We start from the raw sequence: 27,568 nt of genomic DNA, 5'->3' as shown, positions 1-27,568 counted from the left end.
GGAGAGGGAGGTGGGGCGGTTGTGACTGTTGGAAGCATGGAGGAGCATTATTTCAAGAGGAAAAGAGCATCAGGAATGGTCAAGGTGGAGGTTCAGCAGTGAAAGGAAACTCAACCTTCACCATTCTTAGGGGAGAAATCTTCGGGAAGGGTGAAGAGGGAGGCAAAAGCACAAATCCTGCTCTCTGGTGCAGGTCTGGCAGCTTGTTGCCTGTCAGCAGCTGGGCCCAGGGACTCACTGGTAGGTGTTAGCACCCAAAAAAAGAAGTGTCTGCCTCTGACTGGGTGCTGCATGGTGAGCAGCCGTCTGTGAGAGCTGGCTCTGCTGTGGTGCCAGCGGCCACCTTCCTTCCCCTTCACCTGTAGGGTGGCCAGCCCTAGCTCCTGCAGGTGCAATGGCAGGGCGTGCCCTGTGAGGATCATCCCTGGTATATGAGTGGGGTGTAAACCCGCCTGACCCAAGCCCGAAAAGCACCAGGAGATCCAATAGCTGCAGCTCAGCCTTGCCCTTGGGGAAAGCCCGAGGACAAGTGACAACTGGAAAACAAATCTGCCGACCACCAGAGCCTGCTGCTGGCAGTGAGAGACGCCTGTTCCTCCTGGGCTGCCTGCTGGCGTGGCTCCAGGCTCAGCAGGCTCCTGTGTAGGTCACCCGGGTGCTCGCTGCCAGCTTTCCCCACGTCCTTGTTGAGGTGGAGGAGACGCATTAGCAGAGGAGCGCGGGACCGCATCCAGCCCACACCACCGCTGGCATTTCTGTTCCCTGTGGATGCGCTTTGATAGCGAAAGGGTTTGAGGGCCGTGACAGCGCCCAGCCTGAGCCGTCAGCTCTTGCCTCTCTCCCCTCTCCAAGGAAAAGGACGAGCAGGAGGCCCAGCTCACGCCGGCTGGAGCAGGGAGGGTGCCTGCTGCTGCTGCCGTCGCGGCAGCCAGCTGGTGTCCAGCCCAGCACGGCTCCTTCAGGCTGGTATCACACTGCTGACTCGCATGAGTCACAGCTGACTTTTTTTTCCTTCCCCTCCTTGTTTGGCTTGCAAGAAGGATCTGTTTTACATATAATACAGTAATCAGGGCTTGACATAAATAGGCAAATGTTATTGTCTGCGGTGGGAATTGCACCTGCTGGCAGAGCAATGGAGGCAGCCCATTATGCACCGGAGTCGATCATTTGTGCAGTGAAGTACAACCACAGTTCTTGCTGTGTTCTTGTGCAAGTCTTTATCTCAGCGGCTGCGAGTGTGTCGACAGATGTGCCATCATCACCTTTGCAGTCTGTCCTCGCCCCGGGAGCCGGAGCAGCCTCTGCTCCTGCAGCTGTGGCTGTCCTCTCCCAGAGGGGTGAAGATCAAGATGCTCAGCTGAGATGTCCCTATTTCGGTGCTGGCTGCGTTACAAAGCCAAGCAGCCTCGTCCCTGAGCGTGGAGGCTGCACTTTGTGGGTAGGACAGTCCTGCTCCCAGGATGCACAGGATCCTGGATGAGTGCCTGGATGCGCAGAGCATATGGCTCTTGTTTATGGACCTCATTGCAGGATAAGTGGCAGCTGTCTCACCTGCTGAGCAGGTATGAGCAGCTTTGGACCACAGGGACTCACGAGACTGGCTGAGCTATAGGATGCTTGTGTGGAGTCTGGGCTTCAGCATGGTGAGATTTCTCCAAAAATCATCAACAGAGGTTGTCTTGTTGGTGCTGTGGTCTGTGCTTAGCTTAGCTAAACCACGTCTAGTGCCTCTGAACTGCTGCATCCACATCTTAGGCAACGGTTGGAAGAGGTGCTGTGCAAGGAGAGGAAGCAGGGGACATGCACATTCTTTGTGGAGTGAAAAAGATGAGCACAAATCCCATAGGAATGCCAAAATGTGCAGGATGCTGCGTGTGCAGGTATTTCTGCTGGGCCAGCATTGAGGGGCAGGGAGGACGTTAAGCTTAAGAGCATCAGCATTATAGCAGGAACAAGCAGATCGTGGGCTCTGCTTGCTGAGCTCAGTGAAAATGCTTGCTCCGTGCTAGAAATTGCTGTTTATTAGAAAAAAAATAAATAAAATCATTTAATGTTATGATTTACATTTTGCAGCTTAAGAGCAGGGGAAAAAAAGACCCAAACACTTGGAGATGTGTGTAACAGGGCTCCAAGCCTTACCCATGGGTTTGTTTGCCACATGACTGCAAATCTGAGGCTGTAGACTCACTCTCATCCTTCTACTACCCAGCTCCCACCCCAGACAGCAGCCCAACCAGTGCCTAGGTAAGTTCACAGAGATCATCTGATTACAAGGGAATAGAAATCAGACTAAAAAATTGGGGGGGAGGGGGAACAGGAAATTTAACAGAAGGATGTGCACTCTCCATACAGGGAGAATCCCTCTATGCAGGCTCTTCCCCTACCAATGGTCCTGCCCTGAGTGGTGACATCCCCCAGCACCTCTCTATCCCCACCATGGTCACTCAACTGGGCTCAGCTCCCACCTGCCTTCCCATAGGTCAGGCTAAGCCCAGGGACCGGGAATAGTGAAGGGTTAGGAGGAACAGACAGTTCCCAGTAAGTGAATTCCTACCACCACCAGTCACAGTCCGGTTCCCTAATAAAGACTCTGATAAGGAAGCTGGAATCCCTTTTAACTTCTGATCCATTCAGAGATAAGCTGCTTTAGACATAAACAAGCAGCTTCTGTCACCGGCAGCTCTCAGAAATGCAGCTGCAGATCTCTGATTAGCCCCAGTGAGGTCCCACCGTGCTCCCGGGGGAGTTACTCAGACAGCTGCATCCACATCTGGAGGGAGAAGAAGATGACTTGCTCTTCCTCCACGGTAAAGGTCTTTTGCACAACTCTGTTAGGCTTTTCTGGGAGAAGGAAAGGGGGAAAGATGTAAAAATAAGGAATGACGTCTTTCAACCATTACCGGGTTTTGAGGTGAAGCGAAGTCACCTTCCTGGGCTACTTTTCTCCACAGGGCCCTTGGAGATCATTTTTTACTCAAATTGGGAGAAACTAGAGCAGAACTGTGCTGAGAAAAGCATTTCTCTCAGGCCTCAGCACTGCTTAGAGGTAAGAGGAGAGCGAGGGCAGGTGGTCTGTCCTGCACCCTGGCTCCCCTCCCTGCCTGGCATCCCCCAGCGTTGGCACGGGGCTGGCAGAGAGGCACCAGCAGTGGGGCAGCAAAGCCCAGGCTGCAACACAGGGTCAAACACAGCCTCATCTGTAACAGCAGGAGAGATGGGACAGCAGAACCTGGCACTATTTGATTTAACCTTTCCCTGGGTTATTGCATCTTCCCTTTGAGAGACTGGCTTTTTGGGCAGAGTTCCTGGCTTCCCAGTGTTCTGATGACCAGGTTGTCTCAGCCTTGAGACACCTCCCATTTGCATGGGTTTAAATCTTTCCAGTGTTACCGTCCCTTCTGATATCCCCTACAGCTCCTCATCTGACAGAATCAGCACTCTCTTCTCAATGTTTTTGCTCTTCCTGCTGCTCTGTCCATCCATTTTGGAGGCCACGTGCCCATTCTGCCCCGGTGCCTTGCGCTCTGCTTCCTGCATTGACTGTTGGGTGTACTGCTGGTATGTGGGCGAGAAGTTGTGGATGGCATCCTGCACGATGTCCTGGGGGCTGATGGTCTCCTTCAGCCCACTCGAGATGCTCTGCATTGGGGCGAGGTTTGCTGCAAAAGAGGGAGAGCGGGAGGGTGATGGGACATCAGTCAGTCAATGAGCCCAAGCACTTCAAGACTGGGATGACACTTTTCGTTAGAAATTCAAGATCAGGGGCTCACTGTGGGCCACGTCAGCTTGCAGTGGCAAGTTCCAAGGAGACAAGGAAGGCAACTCCACCTCCAGGTGTCAAAGAGGATGGATCCTCTCCTACAGCATGTGGGTATCACATATCCCCCAATTCTGCCCATCCACAGCAAGGCCTGTCTTCCCATCTCCTTGCTATGGCTTGTGGTATCATGAGGGAAGAGGGAAAAGGAACTCACTGAGCATAGGTTAAGGAAATTCCTCTTGTAGTTTTTAGAATACATTGGTAATGGAATACTAATAAAATAAGGGGGGATTTCCTCTTTACTTAGTCACTGATGAGGGAAGGAAGAAGTGAGGAAGAATTACCTGTTGAGTTCTCCTTCTTCTCCCTGTACACCTGGCAGGTGAATGCGTAGCGCAGGGCAATGGAAGCAAAGAGCATCTCAATGCAGATGATGAAGTTCTGGTAGCCAGCAGCCACTGTCCCAGCTCCCACTTCTTTCCCATCTATGATCTGAACTTCAGGGATCACCCCACATTTCTCCAGGATTGCCAGCAGCGTCCCTGTGCAGGGGAAGGGAGAGAGATCAGCTCTGCTCCTGCATCCCTGAGCCAAGTGGGGCTATGGGAGGAGAGGTCTTGGGCATCCATGGTGGGACCCACCTTGCCAGAAGGAGAGGAAGATGACTGCCTTGATGGTGATGAACTTGAGGACCGGCTCAAATGGGCGCAGCAGGTCCATGGTGGCGAAGTAGAAGAGGAAGAGGGCGTAGAGTGCCAGGCTGACGGAGAAGTTGTAGATGATGGTGATGTAGAGGTATCCACTATGGACACTGCAGGGGGAGAGAGAGAGAGCTGCTGCCTGGGCTGTGGGGATTGAAGCAGGCTGGGGACAAGGGGGATCAAATGGGGAGGGGGAAAGTGCAGGCTTTGCCATAAGGGAGAACATAGCCCAGGTGGGGAAGGAGGGGCAGAGGAAGCAGGGGGCCACTCTCAGCTTTTCCTCTGTTTGGTGGGAGTTTTGTCCCTTTATTGTTTGGGGTTAGTGAGTCTCCATTCTTGGCACTTTGGGCTCACAGTGCTCTCACTACCCATAGAGCAGCTCCCTGGGAAGATTGACAGGACACACTTGTGATGGAGCAGGGATCCATCCTCTCCCCTTCACCCTCCCCAGCCCAACCCAAATCCTCACTTGAAGTCTCCATCGTGGTACTTCCCGAACGCCTGCAGGATGATGGTGACGATTGCCATGAGGGGTTTCACGATGCAGAACTGCAGCGTGGCCTGCACAGGGGAGAGACATGGGGTGTCCTGGGCAGCAGGGACATCCCACACCCTACATCCCACCCCCAGCCCCTCCACATGAGCCAACCCCTCTGCTCCTGGGACAGAGACACAGAGGAGAGAGCAGTTCTCATCACAGGCTGAGGGGTGAAATATAAACCAGCACCAGGTCTGCAGATGAGAGGGAGCAGGGCTTCCAGAAGGCAGCATAGCCACTCCAAGGTGGGGGACGGGGTGGCTTGGGGACAGATGGGTGGCAGGATTCAGCCCACAGCACTGCACTGGAGAGTTAGAGTGTCCAGGCTAACCTGGGACTGGACAGAGATGGCAATCTGAGCTCTGCAGTGGGAGGAGACCCTGACTCAGCAGTGAGTCAGAGGGAAGGACAGTGAGTGTGCAGCCCTGCTGCTGGCCAGGTGCCCGCGAGCTGGGTGAGCTGCCTCCCTTAGAGAAAAAAAAACAAAACCCAAACCAGCATTTTGGGAGAGTGATGAAGCAGAGCCCCCTTGGCAGGGGAGCAAGGGAGCGACCTGCCACCCAGAGAGCCCATGTCCAAGGGGAGTGGAGCTGATGCTCCCCATCGGGTACCCACCTGCTTGCAGAAGCGCAGGAACCCGATGGAGTAGGACATACCCTGAAGGCAGCAGGTCCCATAAAAGCAGCTGGACCTGGAAGCAGAAGCCAAGGAGATGCCACTACGGCTGAAGGATGGGGAAAGTGGGTGAAGGGCCAAGGAACTCATGGGATGCTGGGACTTACGCAATGGGCTTCCCTCGGATCTCTGTCATGATGTTGCTCTCCCCTCCAAGGTACTCAAAGCACAGACTCAGGAAGCTGTAAATCACAAAAGCTGCCAAGGCAAGGGCAGACACAATCAGCAGGACTGATGGAAATTCAGGATGGGGTTGTTTCACCTCCCATTCCTTCCTGCTCAGGTGTTTTCTCATCCAACCTGGCACTGCACCAGCATTTGGGATACTGGTGGGTGGGGTCCCAGCAAGAGGAGCAGCAGGTCAAATCCATCTGACTTCCCAGCAGAGTCAGACACGCTGCACTACGTGCACAGAGTTCATTGCATGTGCAGCAGCTCCTCTGAGCACTCACAGTCCATCCAGGGACCCTCTGCATGGAAGGACCTTAAAATTGCCAAGGGACAGCACAAATGGCTGGTGGCCAGCAAGGAGCAGGTCCTGAACACTTTTTCTGGATGTCCTTATCACTTATGTTTCATATGCTCCAAACCTGAACTATTACAAACACCCACACCACTTAGTTCCCCAGGAGAAGAGCAACAAGACAGAAAAGCAAAATTAATCTTGCACCTCAAAACACCCCAACTCCCCAGTTTCTTGGGAATGTCTACTTTCTGCTTTGGAGAAGCTGCATTTCTACCCACAGGGAGCCAGAAAACCTCTTTCCCCAGGAGCATGGTCCTGGAGTCCCTCTGAGTCTGCAGCCAGGCGTCTGAAAGGCACCAGTCTGTGGGGCACCTTCTCCGGGCTGCTGATGGAGCAGGGGAAAACCTCTACAGGGAGGAGAGTGGGAAGTGAAAGTGATGGATATTTGCTGCTTTGTGCAATCAGGACGCTCCAGAGTTTGGTCAGCAGGATGAGAGACCTGCTTTGCCTTCAGCTTCCCTGCTGAGGAGAGGCTGTGCTCACCTTCATAGCAGTCACGAACTGAGTCAAAGTAGACGTAGTACTGGTGGCTGCCGAGGAGGAGGAGGCTGAGCCAGGAGTCGAAGGCGTAGATGGGCACGATGAAGAGGATGCGGATGATGTAGCGCTGCTCTTTGGGCATGGTGTAATTCCTCAGGTGTGTGTAGATCTGAAAAGTGCCCAGAATGCAGAGTTGTGGCTACCAAAGGTCAGGATGGAAACCAAATATACCCCCAGGCCACAGGGGTGCCCTGTCAACCTTCCTCCAAGGGATGAGAGGTCTGCCAGCTTCCCACCACAGACCCAGCGCAGTGAACAGACATGAAACAGGCTCCATCCCAGTCCCTGGGGCAATCCTTTGCATGAAAACATGTAGAAATCCCTGGAGCTGTGCAAGGAGTGTGCCTTCTCCTGGGCAGCCCCATCCCAGCGCTTGGAGGCACCAACTTGCCCCAGGGCTGCCTTCAGCAGCACAGATCTGCACAGTACCCTAAACCATGCCCACTGGCAGTATGGCTCAGGGCAGCTGGTGCTGTGCACCCCAAACACCCCACTGGGTGTTGCCTCCAGGCAGTATCAATGCCCGGCAGCCTCTCCTGGCTCTGGCAACAACTCGGGGAGAGCGTGGGCAAAGTCCATCCTCCCGAGCTGCCAGCACCAGGCTCCTGACAGCAGAGATATCCCCTCTGGGCAGCAACAGGAAGAAATACTTATCCAGAGCTGAGTGATTTGCAATGAACTTGGGGGCAATCAATAGTTTTGCCCTCGTGTCAACCCCAGCGCCAGGCCCCGTCTCCGCTCCAGCCCGTACCTGGTGGAAGGTGATGATGAGTGCCGACCACACGAAGATGCCAGAGATGGCCTGTGCCGTTGTCGTGGTCAGGAAGAGCTGCTGACCATCCTGGGAGTCGTTGTGGGCAGCCATAAGCAGGGAAAAGGCTGGGGATGGGGGGGCTGAGGCCAGCTGGGCCACGGTGCCAGGCCCCAGGGTGGTAGGTGCCACGGGAGAGGGGAGAGCACGTGTGGCATTACTCATCTGCAGGGAGGGAGAGGGAAAGGGAGCGGTGCAGGAAGGCAGGAGCGAGGTAAGCTGGTGAAAGGGAAGGTCCCAGCAGGTTTCCCAGCCCACAGAGAGTATACAAATCTGTGAGGTTTATCTCCTCCCCAGGGTTTTTCCAGGGTGTCCCTCAGCCAAACCAACCCATTTGCCATGATTTGGTCTGTTTCTCTGCTTCTTTCAGCAGAAAAATGCAAATGTCCTCCAAGAGCAGACCCTCATTTCCCTGAGGAGGTCTATGCAGTCCACGTGTCTCCCAAAACACATGCTTTTCCTTTCCAGCCTTGCTCCTTGTTTTCTCGGGAATAACTATCCAGCTTGAAAAGAAACAATCTGTGTATGTTTGTGCCCACATGAGTTCACACTTGTGGTTCAGGACCCTTTCCATCATAAACCAGAGACTTGAGGGTTAAACCCATCCCTCACCCAGGATAATAATAAGTCCCTTACCAACAAGCCATCAGGACACCTCCTTGGAGCCCAGAAAACACTGCCATCCCTGTGGTCCCCCCCAAAATTTGGCTCCATTCGTAATGTGTGGCCTGCTGTGGGCAAAGCCCAGGGCTGCCCAAGGAGCCAGATATTTGGCATCACCCAGGTTGTTAATCCAGCTGTTTCAGGAGTGTGGGGGTGTCACTGTGCCAAGCAGTGCCAACCCCAAGACCTGAAGGGCAGCCAGTGGTCTCTCCTGCACCCAAATTAAGCACAAGGGAGCAAGCCTGCCACACCACAGCCAAACCTGCTGCCCTTTGGGAATGCTGGAGCGCTCCAGCATCTCCATGGTCAGTCTGTGCTCCTGGAAGCTGGTTGCTCCAAGGCACTGAACATTCCTGGTTCAGAGGGTGGCTGGGGCATATGAGCACCGTGTACCCTGAGGCTCCAGTCAGCAAGGACCAACCTAATAATAAGCAATTATTTATAGGGCAGCTTCATATCTCAAGGCCAACAGATGCATAAACTGCCATGTTTGGGTTCTCTTTCTGCTAATCTATGGAAAGCTGCTTTTTCCCAAGCATAACAATAGCGTTTTAAAAAAACAACAACAATCTGCGAGCAGAGCTCTAACAATATAGATGCTTCTCAGTGCATTGTTAATAAACAAATATTTTAGCTGCTGGGAACTATTGCCTGGGGTAAAACTGTAAGCATGAACTGGAGAGAAGCATGAAAATATCTGCCACAGATAAGAGTGGTAGGGAATGACCTCGGTCCAATTAAAAACTGAAAACAAACCAAAGCAAGAGCTCACCCTGCAGCTTTCTCTTCTGCCCTCTCCCCAAACCCCAACCTCACAGGAGAGAAAACTCAGCTGGTGTCAAATCAACAGCCCTAAAAATACCTTTTCCCTCCCCTCCTCCTGGCAGGAGTCGCCTGTAAGCGGAGATGCCGGGGCGGCAGAGTGCTGGCCAGGCCCCAGGAGCTCACCCGGCGTACCTGTGCCCACAAGTGGGGATGGCTGGAGGGAGAGCGTGGCAGTGGTGGTGTGGAGACTGCAAGGAGCCGGGCTTTTCCTCCCTGCAACCGTCCTGTGGCCCTGCCCCGGCCAGCAGGAAGAAGGATCCCAGGAAAGCTGGGGAGGGATCTGGTCTTTGGACAGACCACAGCGACACCGGACCTGCCTTGTAAACATTAACAGGAGGACAGAGATAGCTCGTGGCACACGGAGAGAGACAAGAGCCTGGTGGTGCCCCATTCCCCAGTCACTCCTCACTCTTTTTGGGGGCTGCCCTACTGCTGGCTGGGACTATATGGCTGGATTTGGCCACTCTTTCCCTCTGCCATCGTGACAGAGCCGTACGAAAGCTCATTGTTCCTAGCTGTGCTTTTCTAGTCACTTTTGTAGTGACCCAGCGCACTCCCCAAGACATGGCAGAGAGCTGCACTCATCGCTAGACCCATTTAATTCTGTTTTCAACCCAGCGCTGTGCCACAGATGCTTGGCCCGAGACATCCCAACTCTTATGAGCTTTCCCAGCCGTCTCGGTACGAGCACGGTGGCACCAGCAGCCGCTCCTGGCAGCCTCCCCGACATTGTCACACTCTGAACGTGGCAGAGCAAGTCATTAAAAGCAAAAGCCTCGGTGCCGCTCAGAGACAGGGCTCCCAGCTCCAGAGGTAATTAGATCCCGGCCATGCAAGGTAGTCGGGCAATTCAATGCAGTTAGAGAGCCATTTACTTCCAAAACAAAGGCAGCAAGGAGACACAGGGAATAACATCAGCTGCAAAACTCAGCTCCTGGACAGGACTGCACCAGTGCCACATCCAATCTGTCTGTTCTCAGACACCTTGCAGGTACCTGCCATGCAGCATCTACCTGTTACACTCACTCCCTGGGATATTAGAGATGCCAGGTGAGCACTGAGAAGATAAACTGAGCAGTGAAACCCATATTAAGGCAGGCCACCTGCAAACAGGCTTTTCACCTCACCAGGGATTCCCTTCTACCCACAGGTTGCCAGAACCTGGACTCCCAGCTCACATCCTTTCCTGTGTCCTGAAACACCTGGGACAAATCCCCATCTCGGCAGCAGCTCCTGTGAGGTGGAGCAGTCAGAAAGGAAAGATGAGCCCTTGCAGCCCCCCACCAGTGCCTCTCAGATCCCTGACCCTCATCCCAGGAAGTGGAGCATCCAGGCTTAACCCCACCAGCACATGAGACATGCCTTTTATCCTGATTGCTTTTAGATAAAGCCAGGACACCGGGTTATTTACCCTACCAGCCTCTCCACACCACTCCCAGGCCACCCAGGAGGAAGGACCTACAGCAAGCACACAGCAATGAATCGAGGCAGGGCAGCATCCAGCCCTCCTTAAAGCCCGTCTGGAGGACTGGATGACGCAGGCGTGGAGCTCTTACAGCAGGTTCTGCCCTCCCAGCAGCTCCTACAGGTGCTCAGAACCAGCGGCTGGGCCAACCTCTGGTCTGTGGGGGTGTCCCCAGCTGCTGCGCACCCCCCAGGGCCCCACTCACCCTGTGGGGCTCCTCTGGGAGCTGGTCTGGCTGCCGTGCCCCTGCCTCTGCATCCCCCGTGTCCTCCTCCACCTGCACCCACGGGAGACTCCTCCTCCGGACACCCTCCCAGCCCTGCCCGCCTGCTGGCAGCGGGCCCTGCCAGTGCCCCAGTTAGCTTTGCAGCTCCCCAGGTCCTGCCAGCGCCCCACTCATCCCACCAGCACCCCACTCTGCCTGCCAGCGCCCCAACTGCCCTTGGTGTGCCCCAGGCCCTGCCTGCACCCCACTTACCTTACCAGCACCCCCCTGGTGCTCGCTGTGCCCTGCTCACCCTGCCAAAGCCTCGCTTGCCCTCGCTGCGCCCCGGGCCCCCCGGGAGCTGGAGCAGCAGGTTGGGCTTTGTCTCCTGCAGAAAAGCCACCCAACTTACCTTTCCAGTCTGCCGCACTCGACACCCACGCCCGGAAAGCAAACACGGATGGAAAGCCGCGGTTCAGCCCAAGGCCACTGCCCCCTGCCCGGCACACGTCCTGCGGCCGCGGGCAGGAGCTCTGCTGGGCCGGCAGAGGCAGCTCTCCTTGAAATTGGAATTAATCCCTACCTGGAGGAGAGCGATGACTAAAAGGCAGGCAGCTGGTGGCACCCTGTGCCTGCTGTTTGGGGCAAGCCTTCCCCCTTGGTTTACTGCTGAGCAGAGAGGAGCAAAGTCAAAGGACCAATTGCTTGTGCTCCAATTTATCGTCTGTGGAAAGGCAACAAGGCAAGTCTGTCCTGGCTCCAAGCATCACATCGGAGAGATCCCCATGTCCTTTTCTCACCCACAACCCTAAGCAGACCTGGTGGTACACACAGCCAGGAAATGAAGGTGGTTAACTTGTGCTTGGCTTTCCAGAAGTTGCAGGAGATACAAACAAAGAGCACCAGGATTTGGGATAGACGTTGAATTTTGTGTTGGAAAAGAATCCCTACTAACAAACCAGGATTGACAATAACAAATTCCACATGCCTCTCTCAGCCTTCCTAGACAAAAAAAGGAGAAGTGTAGAAGAGGGAAAATTTATAGTTATGACAGATGCAAACCTTTGATTCTTGGAAGCACAGTTTGGAAAATTATTTTTAGATGAAGTTTCTTGTCAAGGGCAGCCGGAAGCCTGCAGTGTTTGAGTGTATTTTTAAAAAAAGTTTCATTTCTCATAATCCCTTAAATGCTGTAAATAGCCCTTGTTTCAGAAAAGAGTCCTTTCGAAATCCATTTTCTGCTTTTCTACTTCTAGGGGATTTTTCAGCAACAGAAATGACCCAGCAGCTGGATCAACACAGGGCAGGCACAGGCTCTGTGCTGATTCTGCTGTACCAACAGGCCTTAGCACAGCTCCTCCCTGCCCAGAATCCAAGACCTGGCCTCCGTCTGCACTGTCAGGTTCATAAGTGACAACAGTGTGTAACAGCTCACTTAAAAATTTACTACTTCTTCTTGTAGGATAAGCAGAAACAAATGTGCTTTCCAAGCAAATGGCAAAAGTTTGGCTATTAAGCTTTGCCATCAACTCATACAACTTCATCTGACACTTTTTGTCAATGACTCAGCAGAAACACCTTTCTGTAACCCCGCCCAAAACCCTCCGTCCTCAAGTCTCCTGTGACAGCTGCTCATTGCAGGTGGTCCGACCTATGGATGTTCTGCCTCTCTGTGCTGATACCACGTAATCCGCTGGCAAAGATTATTTTGTCTTCTCACCACTATTTTGGGTTCCTGTCTTCCACTCTGACATCAGCTTTCATGAAATTTGCAGAGCGTAATTATCTGCCTCTCTTTAAAATCAGAGTGAAAGTAGGAAATGGATTCAGACTACATCAGGAACTGACATAAGGACAAAAGCAGTCATACAGGACTCATTTCCTTAAAAACAGGCAAGAAAACCTTTCCCATTATGCAATTGTTGACTTTCTACCAAAGCTTGTATTTCAATTGAAGTGATTTTCACAGAGGAAAAAAGAAAACAGGTAAAATTAGATTTGTCAGTGTTTCTTTTATTCCCTCTGCACTGGGTGTTCCTCCTTTGTGGTACAGAGCAGCTACAGACCTTGGCATCTACAGCTCCTGAGGACACAAGTGCAGAGCCGAGCCCTTTCCCAAATATATGACCCACCCAACATAATAAAAATAACACTTCTCTTGTATGTTGAGACAATTGTTCTCGTCCTGTCACTGACTATATGGACTGCAAACCTGTCCCAGTAACAAAACCCACAAATGTTCTACACAGTAGAGAAAAATTCATCAAATTCCTCAGTACGTCCAAAACCACCACAAAGACATTCCATCATTTTCAGTTCTTGTCCTTTTAAATAGGTGGTGATGAGTCATGGACTCAAGATCATTTCCTTGAATCCAGATGGCACAACTTCACCACACTTGGCAACTTCGGATCACTTCCCGTAGAGCCTGTATTCCTTCCATGGTCTTGTCCTTTAAAGCCATGGCGAGAAGAACAGGTTTGTTCCCAGCTTCCTGCGACACGAACGACACCAGGTTTTTGGCACAAACATGAACGAGGGGCTGAAAAGCAAAGGGGATAGAGATGTACACTCCTACAGATGGGAGAGCCCTCCCACACGAGTTAGGAGAGGAAGAGTCAAGGAATGCTGTCAAGAACCTGTTGATCCTCGACTTGGACTGAGCATGGCATCTGCTGTGTGGTTCCAAAATGGTCAGCAGAGCCAAGCCACAGTGCAGGGAACTTTAGAAACTCAACCAGCTTAAAAGGGAAGAGTTTGGACCCATGAATGACAGCCACCCAAACCACTCCGAAGCAATTTAACTGGAGTTGCACAGGAACTGAATTTAGCACTGTCAGGAAAACTTGGAAAGTCAGTGTGGAGAATCTTTCCTTCCATTAATCCTCCCACGCAAACTATGACACCAATATCCAATTATATGAAATGCTGTGGATCCAGACATCTTTATTTCCATCAGAGCCAGACTTCTAAAGAGGTCTGCAAGTACAACCTTTTGTTTAAAAACCTGTTCTGAAGAGGGGATGTTCCGCTGACTAACACTGGAAAAAACCCTGTTATTTTTGTAATTCCTAGAGAATTCCTGTGTAACAGGCATGTTGCTTATTTTAATAGAATAATGAAAACCAGAAATAAGTAGTGAGGCTGAAGAAGGGAAGAGATATAACCATCCTTGTAAGGCTTCCTTAACAGGAACAGACTAGAACAGCATTGACTATTTCAGTTGGAAGGGACCTACCATGATATCTAGTCCAACTGCCTGACCCACTCAAAGCAGACCAAGTTAAAACATTATTCATGGCACTGTCCAAATGGCTGTTAAACACTGACAGGCTCAGAGCATCGACCCCCTTAAGCCTGTTTCAGTGTCTGACCACCCTCTCAGTAAAGAAGGGCTTCCTAATGTCCAGTCTGAACCTCGTCCAGCACAGCTTTGAACCACACAGCTTGTCTAGGTTTCACTGACACCCACAGCTGTGTATCTGTCAGAAGGTTGAGTCTGACTGATTTTAACCACCAGTCTTGTTTGGAAGTGTGCAGCATCCCAAAGAGGGATATTAACACTGACAAGCAGGAAAGGAGCAAACTAGTGAAAGCCTTTTCTTAAAGTTTAGATCGGTTAAGTAGGTTAAAATGATTTAAAAATAGAATTTAATGAAGTAAACATAGCACTTCCCATTTCCAAATAAAACACAAAAGCAGCTTGGGGGTGGCGGTGGCCAGAATTAGCAGGTATCATACCAACGAAAGCAAACAAAACATCTCCCATCCAGAAAGGGAAGGCTATTACTGAAGAAAAAGAACTCCATAAGGGGAAGCTGTGGATAGAATCAGGAACTTGTGTTGCTACAGTTTTTCTAGTTAAAGCTAGCAAGTAATATTTAATAGCTTCAACCCTGATGGAAAGCCTCATGAGCACGTAGCTCTGTAACTTTCTGTTTTAATGCCTGACCAGTTGACGCTTTGCGAAACACATTTTCTTCTGTTTTCTCTCCAGCCTTGTGAAATGGTTGATAAAAACTCATTTTGTTGAAGCAAAACAAATTAAACTTTATCAAGGGAAGGTGCTGGCAGGCATACTTAGGTGAGGGCAACTAAAGTCCATTATGGGGCTGGCACACACTGAGGGGGAGGGGAATGGGGGTGATAAAACAGACCTGTAAAGAAAAACAAACTCACAGGAACAGAAACCCAAAAAGGTTATCAATGGCTGCACATTTGATCTTGCAATGCTTAAATCAACAAAGCTTTATCAAACCTTGCATAAATACAGAGAAGCAACCCATATCCTGCAGGACACAAAACACCAGATCCCCAAACCACTGACGGCTAGTTAAAGTTTTATGTCAAACAGCAGACGAGCGCACATACTTTTCTGATGAACCCCCTCTTCCCTCAGAAGATATTTTAAAATTAATCTTATCACTATTCAAACACTGCTCTAACTGCTGTGATTCATCAGCTCCCCGGCAACTCGCACAGCCCCCCACCTACTACATTTCCCCCTTATCCCTGCCTGCACATCCGCTGGCTCTCACCTCATCCTTGCCCAGCAGCACCTTGGTGGTGAGCGAGGGCCTGCCCACGTTGTCGCCGATGGTGTTGGGGTCCACGTAGACGATGGTGCCCATCTTGCCGTACTGGGTGACCACCACGAGGACGGAGTTGGAGAAGGCCGTGCACACCACCTCGGTGGGCACGCCGTGCACCACCTCCTCCCGCTGCTTGGACGTCACGATGGGACCCGCTTCCATCGCTGCCGGGAGAGAGCGGAGCGGCAACAACAGCGCAACAACGTTAGGTTACAAACGTGGTTTCTACCGGGCTGTAAAAAAAGCCCAAATCCTTCCCCGTCATTTGAAACACCCTGGGTTAAGTTAGTTTCAGAGCACAGGAGCATCCGGAGGTGGGGGTCAGTGAGGGACAGGGCACCCCTGATTGGGGGCACTTGGCAGCCTGGCAATGGCACCACTCACCCGGCATGGCCAAGCTGCCTCTGACAGGCTCCGCGTTAACCACGCACCAAGGAGGGGAACCCGAGCCCCGCTTTCCACCCCGGGTCCCGCAGGACCAGGCTTGTCTTGAGGGAGACAGAGACACCGCCACCATCACCCCTCCCACCGGGCCACGGTCCCCGCCGCCCCTACCCGTGCCGCCGCTCTCCGCCCAGGCCCGCCCCGCCGCGGCGGAAGCGGAGCCTTTCCCTTCCCTTCCCTCCTCCCTCTCTCCCTCCCTCAGCCGGCGCGGGGCGATGGCGCAGGGCGCCCGCTGCCCTCACGGCCCGGCCCCTCCCCTCAGCGCCGCCGCCATTACCCGCCGCTCTCGCGCGCGGGAAGGCGCCATCTCCAGCCCCCCTCACGCCTTCCCCGCCGTCTCCTCATGGCCGTGGTTCCTCACCGGCCCTGGGCTGAGCTCCTGCCCCCAGCCCCGGGGAGGAGCCCCTTCGCCCGACGCTGTCTCCTCCTGTTTTTTCCCCGTTCCACACCGCTTCCCAGCGCGGGTGGGGCAGTCCCGGGGCAGGACCCCGCAGCGCCGTGAGGGGAGTGGCGTGTCCCCCTCCTCAGGCCCGTGAGGGGACGGGTGACCCTGAGGGCCGCAGCGGGGCCGCGAATATTGGCATGTTTTTATTCTTGCTCGTGGGACGCGGCTGCACCCAACCACCGGGTGTTGGTGGGTCTCAGTTTAATCTCCCGAGTGTGTTTTCCCATCTAAATAAAAGTGGCTTGTAGAGCAGGCTGATAAAAAAAATAGGGAGAGTGACTTTTTACATGGGAAGACAGGGATAGGACAAAGGGGAATGTTTTTAAACTAAAAGAGGAGAAATTTGGATTAGATAAGAACTTCACTATGAGGGTGGTGAGGCCCTGGCACAGGTTGCCCAGAGAAGTTGTCGATTCCCAGCCCCTGGAAGTGTCCAAGGCCAAGTTGGACGGGGCTTGGAGCAACCTGGGATAGTGGAAGGTGTCCCTACCTATGGCAGAGGGTTGAAACGAGATGAGCTTTAAAGTCCCTTCCAACTCAAAGTGTTCTGTGATTCTATAAACATAAGGCTGCTTTTGGGCTATGGGAGTGGCCTTGCCCTTAGCTGAGTGAGTGATAGCAGCTGCTCGATGGAGCTGTTCTGGGGGATAAAATAAGGACACCTGTGTGAAGAGAGAAAAAACAAACGTGATTGTCCCAGGTGCAGACATTAGTTTCTGTTAATTACACACAATTGATCCAGTGCTAACTCTTTTCTTTGAAATACTAGTACTCATGAACCATAATTTTGTATTCCAATTTATACAAAGCCCTGAAATTTGGGATTTCTCAGAGGTTTGCAACCTTCCAGGCTCTTGCAATTGCTGCATAGAAAGTATGCTCGAAGCCTTCATTTCTGTGTTTTAGCTCTCCTTTACTGGCATTCCCACCACACACTAAATATCCCACCTGTGGCTGCAGCAGTAGCTGCTTGAGTTGTGGGTTATCAGTTCAGGTAACATATCTTAAGGACCTCATGAATATTCCTTTTGTTTTGCATTAAAAGTTTTACCAAAACTTGACTACAGGAAGAGCACATAGACTTTGTGATGAGAATCCTGGAAGGCACCATTAGAGAGCAGCAGAGGTCCACGGAAAAGCTTTTAATTCAGCAGGTTGTTTTTGTGGTTAATTCAAACAGAGACTCGATACCTTTTCGGTACTCTTTGCAGTCTGGCAAATAGTCTGTTTTCCAGCACTGCAAATAAACACCATTCCTCTTTCTTGCTTACCACGATCACTCGAGGCTTTGCCTGTTTGACAGAGATAATAGCAGCTATTGTCAGTAAAACCTCCTGACTCATAAAGAAGTTTATTCCTGCTATGCCTTCTCCAGAGAGTAACTTTACTTCAGGAAACACAAAGGATCCAGTTCTTCCTGCCATCCTCGCCAGACTCCATTTTATTTTTTACATGACAGGAGGACAAAGAGGATCCATCCCCTGTAGTTCAGATTTATGACGATTCACCATTCTTCGCTGTTTTGCATTGGTTTGGGATGAAAAAGTTGTCTTCACCAGTTTCTATGAATTGGATGTCTCATTTTGGCATGGAGCAGAGGTGGGATATAGCAAACTGAAGTAACTAAGCACTGAATCTTCATCACTGAAAGTAAATACATAAAAAAATGAACTAAAGAGAAGACTCCTCTTGTCTGTGTGACTGATATAGGGGATGGAGATTTGAGAATGCACACTGTGGCAGGTAATGGGACCTTTCCTGAGGGATCTCTCTGCCTGCCATCTGCTTCCCAGCATTTTGTGGCTGAGAAAGACCTGTATCCACACTTAAACTCCTGGTTTCTACAGCACTATTCCTCTAAAGATCCCTAATCACATTGCAAACATTGTTACACTTAGCTTCATAAGCTGTCTTTTGACATAACACGTTATTAATATACCCCATTTTACAGTTCAGGGAAAATAAAGAATCGAGACAGACAGGAGTTCAGAGCCATCAAATCCTCAGCTGGAGATTCTGCAGAATTTCAGGATCCCTTTTTCTATTCCCATGCACTCACTGTTGAAGAAACATAAGTTGTGCATGTCACTATCTCAATTATGAGACAAAATCAATGACTGTGCAACCCCATACATTGGCAAGAAAAACTACTCATAATGTTGCAGTTTCATACCTTTATTATTATCTATTTGAGCAGTTTTGTATTACTCTTCTTTTTAAACTGCTTCAGTGCCTCTGTGTGTGTAGACTGGAATGAGGCTGCTTTTATATTATCTTTGTATTTATCTGAACTGATTTTATAAGAACAAGTGCATAGATCCTCAGAGCATCAGAAATGTTTCCCACTTCTCTCAAAAACTAGACACACAGTGTTTCAGGACATCCATTAATAATCCCTGCTCCGGGGAGCGCCTCACTATCAAAGTGCTGGGTTGGTTTATTAGTTTACAGGTTATTACTTCTCTAGTTTAGATTTCTCTCTTGTATCTTTTATGATGCAGAATATAGACTGTGAGCTGGAACCTCGGGTGCAGCTGGGCCCTGGGCTGCGCAGCCAAGGAGAGAGGAAAGGAATTAGTTTGCTCCCTGATGCAGGAGCTGCCTGGGAATTATTCTGACCCTTGTTATAAATCAGGTACGTGAAGCAGAGCTGCCTGTGAGTACATTCCTCGGGCCAGACAATATCAGCGTGCTCCTGTTCCCCTTATTGCTGTCACAGCAAGGTCGGGGGTGTGGGTGGTGTGGGGTTGTGTGAGCACTCTCTCCATGGAGCTGTTTGGTTAAAGGAACAGGAGGGTCAGCAGAAATCCATACCTTGGATTTCTCTTTTCAAGCCATTCCTCACTGCATTTTGATAGAATCTGACAGAGGTGGTGTTTAGAAAATACTACTGGATCTGGGGCAGGCAGGGAGAGGAGCACACTGGGGGCTGTTCTCAGAGACCAACCTTAGCCCCAACAACGGTGTCTCCCTGCCTGGCTCTCTCTGCAGTCACTGGAAACACGGCTTAGAACCTGGATCTCCACAGGAGTAATGCCTGCTGTGGCTGACGTTGGCTGGCTTATCTCCTGCTTTCTAGAGCTCAGCCTGACATAGGTAGGGGCCTGCCAAACATGACCACAGCCCAGCTGCCTCTGCACATGAGCAGAAATGGGACATCATGTGTGCAGGGAAGCCTGAAGTTAGAGTGTGAGCAGAGGAGTTTAGACGTGTCCAGGATTAGGTGATACCTGAACAGCATTCTCAGGGTTAAAGCTCTGAGGCTCTTAGTTTATGCTTATATTTTGAAGGGAGATGAGGGGATTCCAGCTCTTTTGTGCATTGGGCCCTTTTCTGTGCCCCCTGGGATAACAAGAGTATCAATTCTTATTCTGAGAGACAAGGGTAAGGGTTTGGCTTGTTTTGAAGTTGTCCACACAGCTCTTACTGTAGGGGACTTCTCTTATTTCATTGACTGTGTGAGTAAGGGGAAGGCTCAGTCAATCCATTAGGCAATGCTGAATGGCTCCAAGCTATTTTTTTTTGATTAAACCTTTTTTTTTTTCCCCCGGTTGTAGAATTCAGTCAGCAAAACAGCAGTCTTTTAATAAAAAACCCCCACATAACACTTAAATCCAAATTGTTCCCTTTCTGTGTGAGCTGCACTCAGCTGCCCATCTGAAATAGAAATGCTGGATGTCTTTACATGCCTGAGACTGTCAGGTCATGCTGTTGTTTTCATTTCTTGCACTTGCAGCTTAGTAAGGAAACAATATGGGAATGTTCATTAATATTTGTGTCAATAGTAACTGCCCACACATGAGCACTAGCAGATTTTCCTGCGAAAGCTCAGTGTACTGGGTAGGATTTAAAAACATGGCAGTAAGCCAGCACGCTCTGGCTGGGCCTGGAAACATCTAGGTAGCAATGTGACTGGAGCTCTGGAAGTTTTTTTTTAGTCAGATTTAGCGACCTATAAATAGAGGAGTACTCCATCCCTTGTAGGACTTTGTTATGCTGTGTCATTGGTGTATTTTGAGCTGCTGTGCAGGCTGGGGAAGGAGGATTACAGATCCATGGGGTGGGGAGGAGAAAGGAGAAAGGAACAACCTTGGTGCTAGGGGAGAGTTTTGGGAGGGGGCTGCTGCTGAGATTGCAGAGCCTGGCAAGATGAGGCAAGTCACACCTGCAGAAGGACATTGCTGAAAGCAGTTTCTTGGGTGCTTGATCTCAAACAGCAGTAGTTTTCATATATTCAGTACCTTTAAAACCAGCACATCCTACATTTCTTTGCAAAAATTATCCAGAAATTACTTTCAAGAATGACTGAAATTAAAATGACATTCTGGAGATGTGTGAAATCCATCTCCAGCATCACTCCAGACTACCTAAGAGAGCTAAAAGAGCTCCAGCTACCTAAAAGAGTCAGGATTACATCATGCAGCCAACCTGGTGCTGTCTGATGATAATTTTATCTCCGGTATTTATCATGAGATAACAGCTGGCTGTACTGGGCACTGTAGGCAGGGGGTACGGAACAGACAGAGTCATCATGAGGCAAGATTGAGTTTGAGTACTGTTTACATAATTTTCATTTGTCAAGTAACAGCCCTACATAGATCACGACCATGACAGCGCCTGTGGATGGTATCATCCATCAGCAGATCTACCCTGCGAACAGCAGAAGCTTTGTACTGCTGCAGTGGCTGAAGGAATTATTTCCATGGATCAGTAAAGACAGCAGTAATTACCATGAAGCTCACTATAGTTTATGTAGGAGTTTTTTAGGTGCTCGTGGGGGTCTGTCAGATGAAAGACAACATGCAAATGAAGTGGATTGTAACAATAATTGTGGCATAGCTTCGAAGAACAAAACTCATACCCCTCTGTTCCCGAGAAGTGCAAAAGCACAGCAAATAACACCGTGGCTCTTGCAGAAGCAACAAGAGAATGCCAGAGTATTAGTATGATACTAATAGTATAGTCAGTTCTATAAATCACTTAATTGTGACAGCAAATTAAATAGTGTTGTTGTCTAGAATTCCCCCATAGTTAGAATGATATATCTTGATGAGACAAATGCATTCTGCGCTGCCAGTAATAAATTAGCTCCTCTTTCAAGTGAGAAAACAATTAAAAACTTGGTTGAAAAGGGCATATTTTCTCTGTGGCCACTGATCCTTCAAACTCTGGAAATAATAAAGTGGTTCTAATAGTTGTTCATTGTTACACAGTTGAAAGAGGAAAAATCCACTGCCTCATTATGTTCAAGACAGTTATGAAATTGCATTGGGAATATTTGAAAATGTAAGAGGCATCTAACCAAATGGTTTCAACTTTGACAATGTGTCATCATTTGCAGTTCATAATGCTGCTGTTAACTTTGGGAGATATCACTCAGTGCACACAGTGGAAAATTAGAATAAATATTTACCTTGCATTTATATACTGCATAAATAATAGCAAAGTACACAGTAGACAGGTCATGATTCCATTTCAAGGGTTGTGTAACAAAAGTTTCAGAATTACAGGAGGTATTCATTTTGCAAAACTTAAATATGTGGAAGCATTGAGGCATTTCCCAACAAAGTGGACAACTCTGTGCCTTGCCAATGAAACAACACCAAAATGATTCCTGGAATTACTCTTTTACTCTTGAATATTAGATGGTGATTGGCTCTATCTGATTTTTAAGTTCTTTATAGATGTTGAAGATGGAGACAGTGGAAATACTTGAGGTCTGAATGCTTCTTCTTTCATGGTACATTAAATTTGTTTGCTATCTGGTCAAAATGAACATCCTATCTGGTGCTGAAATTTAGCACATAAAACTAGAGTTATGCTGTAGATCACAATAAAGAATCCAAGCCAGACCTGCATAAAGACATTCCATGGCAAGGCAAAAGAATGCAGGCAGGTGCTCTTCAGTGGGCTGTAGAGACTCTCGGATTTCTGTCTTCATCTGCATATACTAACCAGACTCACTGAAAAAGTGTGAGATTCTAGGAAGCTGGGAGCTGTATTGAAGGACTTACCTGTGACAGAAGATTGGAAATGCATGTATGAGGAATTTTGTGATTGGAAAGATTTTGTAAGGCATGTGCCTATACCGCAGGAACTTGTATTTAGAAGAGTTTCAAATCCTGGTGATCTCCATTTCAGAAAACTTGCAGAGTTTACTACATCCCCTCATGTGTCTAGAGATTAATCAAATAAATAGTTTCTATTGGAAGCAGGTTTATCATTTCAAAACCCTGCAAAATGTTGAGTTTGTTAAAGTTTAAAGTTAATTTTAACTGACCACATAAATTCTTTTATGAATCAACATAGAAAGAAACAAGTACTGAAATTCTTTGTTAGTGCTATTCTAAGTAATGAACTGAAGTTTGTGATAATTGAATTGTGCTCTTGATGGACAGTACAAATGTACTCTTAGGAGAAAAATACAATTATATACTGGAGAAAACGGCATTAAAATGAAGCATTGTCCCTTATTTCATAGGTGCTTATCTTCTGTTTCTGCACAAGAAACATGAAAATCAAGAAAAGCAGATGTGCTATCAACCTTTTAAGTTTCATCCTGGAAATGAAGTTGGAATATTCCATAAGGAAATCAATGTCATTTTCCTACTCTCTTCTGTCTCTGTAAGAAATGCTGTGCCTAAGTTCTTCTCTCCTCTGCACTGGCAATTCCTCTTCTGTTTCTTTAGGTGACTCCAAGCTGAGATCATGTTTTTTCTCTCAACTTCATGCAAGCCTCCTTTTCTAACCCTTCCAAGAACATTTTAGAACCAGTTTGCCCTGAAACCCTGAAATCAGAGAGCACTGAGGGATTAGGTTTAAACTTGTTAAACTGAATTAACACTCCTGCCACATGATTCTGGCCTGTGCCAGTCCTTTTAATCTTGTTCAGAGTTTAGGATAATTTGTTTAGTAGGGCTGATCAGCTGGAGGTTAATTCAATTGGACTTTGGTTATTTATTCATGCCCGGATTTGCTAAGTGTCACAGCAGATACACGAGGTCTCTGTTACAGTTATGAGATGGCTTCATTAGTGTGACGGAGAGTCCATCTGGGTGACTTCCTTTCCTCAGTGCAATAACTGGCTGTCAGGGCTCTCTCCAGTGGAAAAAACTCCTTATGTAACATCTCCCTTTCATTTGTGTCCCAAGTGTATTGATTACAACTTAAATGCACTTCTCTGTTCCGATTGCTGGGATTGCCAATAAACATTCTAAAGGATCTCAGTAGTATTCCAGCTCTACATTTTCCATTGATACCAGAACTTAAAAGTAGAAATGTGTTGTAAAAGCCATTCATTATTAATAATATGCTTTCATGCAGCATTTTGGTCCTTCTCACTTTTCTCACAAGTGAGGTGCTACCAGTGCTGGGCTGGAAACGTGGTCAGTCTTTTACACTGTCCAGAATTAACTATGCAAAAATGGAAGACAAAGAAGAGGGAGAAAATTGCATCCTACTGAAACCTCTGGAGGAATTTAGGTTGGCCGAACTCTGTTACTCAAACTGGAATGTGGCCAGGACACCAGGATTAATGTTAGCACAAAATGCCATTTGATTGCAAGTGTTCAGATAACCTTGGATGAAAGTCTTATCTGAAAAGAGGCTCTTCTAACAGAAAAGGGCTCCCTGATGTTGGCTGGGACTTTGGTTCAGGGTTGACTCAGAGAATTTTTGCTCTGTGCTTCAGCAGTTTTTGAATGGGACAGCTCTTGAATGGTAACAGATCTCCCCTTCACAACCTGCAGCACAGCAGATAATTTCCCAGGAAGAATTCCATGCCATAGACTGATGTCTCTTTTTAGAGATGTTTCCTGATATATCATGCAAACATTACAAATAGAAACCTGAAGGGAGGCTTGCTGGGGAAAGGTCTTAAAAATTTGAAGGAAGGAGAAATGTTCAATGTCGAGAAGACACTGGGACAAGCTGAGCTTCTGCATCTGCATAAATGTGAAGTAGCTATTTATGTCATGGAGTTACTCCTGAGCAAGTGAGATTGTCATTTGCCTCATTCTTGTTTTATTGTCCTCTCTCAGTGTTTCTACTGTAACCCTCTAATACATGTTATGACTTGGTTTGGCAAAACCAGGGGGGTGCCCAGCTAAAGCTTTGATGATTAAGAGCAGTGTTGATCAAAATTTCTTCCTTTCTCTCTTTTTTTTTTTTTTCAATTAAATTGTAAATCTGTGCTGGGGACCAACCATTAGCTCCCAGGGAGTGAGAAATGTTCCCACATGCTTGGCCTTCTTCAGAAAATCCTGTCACAGTTAAACACCGTGAAATATGGTTTCCAACAGAACAGTGTTCCCAAAAACAGCTGGGACCAGCCTTACAACTCAGCATTCTTTGCAGAAGTTTATTTGCTGTTGACTTGGAAGGCACGTTATAGCTTTGGAGAGGAGTTTCTACTTATCTACATAACAATGCAAGATGAGTCCTGCAGCATCAGCTCCCACAGACAAGCTGGAGACAACAGGACTAGAGAAAAATGTGTCAGTACCCATTTTTGCCATCAGAGTGAGCTGCTGTGGGATTTGACATTTCTTGCACTGGTCCTGGTTCCTACATGTCTGCATGGGGAAAAGGAAAGCATCCAGGGAGAGGTTTGAGGCAGCCTGCCATAAATTATGAAGGAGGCTGTACCTGCAAAAATCCAGTGTGTGTTCCCAAGAGACTTGATCCCTGTCTGAAGGAGCAAGAGCAGTGTGCAAGCTCCATCTCTGTGGATGTTCTCTTGGTACTACAGCTCCTTCTTTGCAATAAAGCAGGTGCTTCATGCAATGGGAACAACTCTTACAGGGCTGGGTGTCAGCTGCATGTGTGGATAAGCTGTATGTGACCGTGGCACTTTTAGTTTTGAGGGCAAAACCCATCACTGTTTGTCTGAATGTGACCTAAACTGTTTTATAAGGGAAGCTATTTTCCATTCTGAAGGAAGCTGAAGGTTTTCCCTTGCTTTCCATGGGAAGACACCAATTGTCGCATTTCCTCCAACCCAGTCTTCCCACTTCTTTCCTGCAGCAGCTTAGACTTGTATATTAGCCAAGATATGATTCCCCTAAGCATTTACATAATTTAATATTCCTTTTCCTTGTCTTCCTTATTTTTCATTTATAGGTTAACCAGCACCTGAGATGCTCAGTGCTTTCCCTAACTTTGCTTTGACTAGTTAAACTTTTAAATTAAACATATTTATACTCCCCTCCTTCTGTTTGAAGGTTACTATATAATTCTGTATTTAAAAAAAAACCCAGTAAATGGAGAAGTAATCATAGATGCATTTTGCTGAGGAGAGATAGATGACCTGACATAAAGGATTGAGCATACTATTGCACAGTATCTCTGCATCTGACAAAATAGGCCAAAGTCGTTCTTTATGTGCCTCCACCAGGGATGAACAAGACCCGGGGTCTGTAAGGAAGACCACGTGCTGACTTTTTGTTTCACTGAGTGCCTGTAACATTGAATATGCTCTTGATATGCAGGAGCAGGCTGAAATCTGCAATCAGCTCCACGAGTGTAACCAAATCTGAGTCAGGAGAAGTGGCACCTGCATGATGAAGAAGGGCATTCATTATGCTCTTTCAGGTCTGTACCAGCCTACTCATGTGGACGGAGTTCAGAACGTTCTATCTCAGGCTGAGGGGCTGCACAATCATGCTCCAACTGTCGTTTCCTAGATATGTTTCTCCTACATGGTGGACATCTCAATGCTACACTGACAAGTGCATAAGCACACACCATCCTATCTAGATACCTGCTCTGTACATGCTCAGCAGCCAACAGATGCACGTTGGATTTACGAATGTGAGTGGGGTGAAGCGTGGCCTGCAACCTTTACATCGGGCTCACTTTCCTTCTGATAAATTACCGCTGTGCTGGGGACATCTGTGTCAGTTCTGACCAATCCCCCATTACTGAAGGCAAACATGGTGCAACTGTGAAGGGTCTGTGGTGCTGTACATCTCACACATGTGCTTCCCATGGCCAACATTAATAACAAGGCTTTGTAGAAAAGACTAGAAATATCAAAGACAGCACGTGAAGAGAGAAGAGGAGACCAATGCACATTGCCACTGCCTTAAAAGGAGGTGTAAGAGGAGAAAATTCCTGGGGTGATCTCTTCGTGCTATCACCAGGAATGGTCCTGTTGGGAATGATACAATGAAGAGCTTTTGAGAAAAATGTTGTTAAAGCAATTTTTGTTGGAAATGTTATTTCGACACATCAGGCCATATTGTTTTGATCACTCCCTTTTCAAAAGTAACTTTTAGGTTACAGTGTTCTTCTTTGATGATTTTTCAAACGAAGTTGCAGTCATTTCACTTTTTGTCAATTTTTCATCCACATGTTACGTTACACGGGAAAAGTGAGCAAAAGAAAATATTTGATTGACCCAAACTACCCCTGGGATGTGCTGTTTTTGTGAAAACCTTCAAAATACTGCTTCCTTTTTCGCTGTTTGAGTGGAAATCCTAGGACGTCTCATCTTTCGGAAAAAGGAGAATGCACTCTGGTGAGGGCATCTGGTACTGAGGCCAAAGCGGTAAACTAGGAGTGGTACTGAATCACCCTGTTTTAAATCTGACTGCAGATGGGTTTTGTCCTTAGCTACACAGTGGCCCCACGTGTCAGTTGTGCCACCGTGTGAGCACTGTCCCTGGGGGAAGCCTGGCAGGCAGGTCTTTGGGACCATGTGCTGAAAACTTTACACTCTCTGAAACACAACCCAAGGCTCCTTGGCAGGGATCACTGGAGGGATTAGCCCTCAGGGAGGGCACTCGAGTGCCCTTGACAGGTGAGTTAAATGGAGAAAGCAGCACATCTTGAAGGGGAGCCAGAAGAAAAAGCAACCTTGGCAGGTGGCATTTGTGCAGGGCAAGTGCATGGCAATTGTCCTTTAAAGGAGGGAAGTGTGATTGTGGTAACAGGTGGAAGGGTCAGACCCACTCCAGTCCCTTTGGACTTACAGTAAAGGTTGGAGTTCCATGTTCCCTCCCTAGGTCAAATGGGAAACAATCACTGCTTCTCCATACTCTGAGGAATTCTTACCCAAATCCCCTCTATGTACATGCATGTATAAAATCAGTTACCGAAAACAAGAGAACAAAAATACTGTGAAAGTCAGATGGATCCTCCAGAGAGAGGGATACAAAATATGTATGCAATAAAACTTTTCTGATGATATCCATAAATACAGAACTGAAGTGCTGGCCCTGCTGTCCTCTCCAGTACCATTCTACCAGAAATGTGTAGCTCACATCCTGAGTCATCCCCAAGGAGAGCAATAGATGTTATATACTGGAAATGGTTTAATTTCTAACTGGCCCAAGCACAGTTCATACCTCTTTCATCAGGCGAGAGGAAGATGAAGA

General features: G+C 48.5%; 2 protein-coding genes across 6 annotated transcripts; both read right to left on the bottom strand.

Annotated features, from left to right (window-relative positions):
* Positions 1 to 812: 812 nt before the first annotated feature.
* TMEM184A (transmembrane protein 184A) lies at positions 813 to 9,336 on the bottom strand. 2 transcript variants are annotated; one of them, XM_050317422.1, is made up of 9 exons: positions 9,172 to 9,336; positions 7,492 to 7,716; positions 6,684 to 6,849; positions 5,782 to 5,872; positions 5,615 to 5,690; positions 4,931 to 5,022; positions 4,402 to 4,571; positions 4,105 to 4,302; positions 813 to 3,659 (listed from the first exon to the last, which is right to left on the bottom strand). In XM_050317422.1, exons 2-9 carry the CDS (start codon positions 7,714 to 7,716, stop codon positions 3,409 to 3,411), a joined length of 1,269 nt encoding a protein of 422 aa, XP_050173379.1. In that variant the 5' UTR covers positions 9,172 to 9,336; the 3' UTR covers positions 813 to 3,408. The 2 variants fall into 2 exon arrangements, with proteins under 2 accessions (XP_050173379.1, XP_050173380.1); XM_050317423.1 differs by having other exon boundaries at positions 7,492 to 7,644.
* A 3,277-nt stretch (positions 9,337 to 12,613) lies between these two features.
* PSMG3 (proteasome assembly chaperone 3) lies at positions 12,614 to 16,122 on the bottom strand. 4 transcript variants are annotated; one of them, XM_050317459.1, is made up of 3 exons: positions 16,107 to 16,122; positions 15,248 to 15,465; positions 12,614 to 13,251 (listed from the first exon to the last, which is right to left on the bottom strand). In XM_050317459.1, exons 2-3 carry the CDS (start codon positions 15,461 to 15,463, stop codon positions 13,099 to 13,101), a joined length of 369 nt encoding a protein of 122 aa, XP_050173416.1. In that variant the 5' UTR covers positions 15,464 to 15,465; positions 16,107 to 16,122; the 3' UTR covers positions 12,614 to 13,098. The 4 variants fall into 4 exon arrangements, with proteins under 4 accessions (XP_050173416.1, XP_050173415.1, XP_050173414.1 ...); XM_050317458.1 differs by lacking the exon at positions 16,107 to 16,122 and adding an exon at positions 16,023 to 16,039; XM_050317457.1 differs by lacking the exon at positions 16,107 to 16,122 and adding an exon at positions 15,857 to 15,918.
* Positions 16,123 to 27,568: the final 11,446 nt, after the last annotated feature.

Source organism: Myiozetetes cayanensis, unplaced genomic scaffold (assembly GCF_022539395.1).
Source record: "Myiozetetes cayanensis isolate MyiCay16 unplaced genomic scaffold, myiCay2020 scf20-37, whole genome shotgun sequence".
Classification (NCBI taxonomy): domain Eukaryota; kingdom Metazoa; phylum Chordata; class Aves; order Passeriformes; family Tyrannidae; genus Myiozetetes; species Myiozetetes cayanensis.
This window is presented reverse-complemented; position numbering and strand designations above follow the sequence as displayed.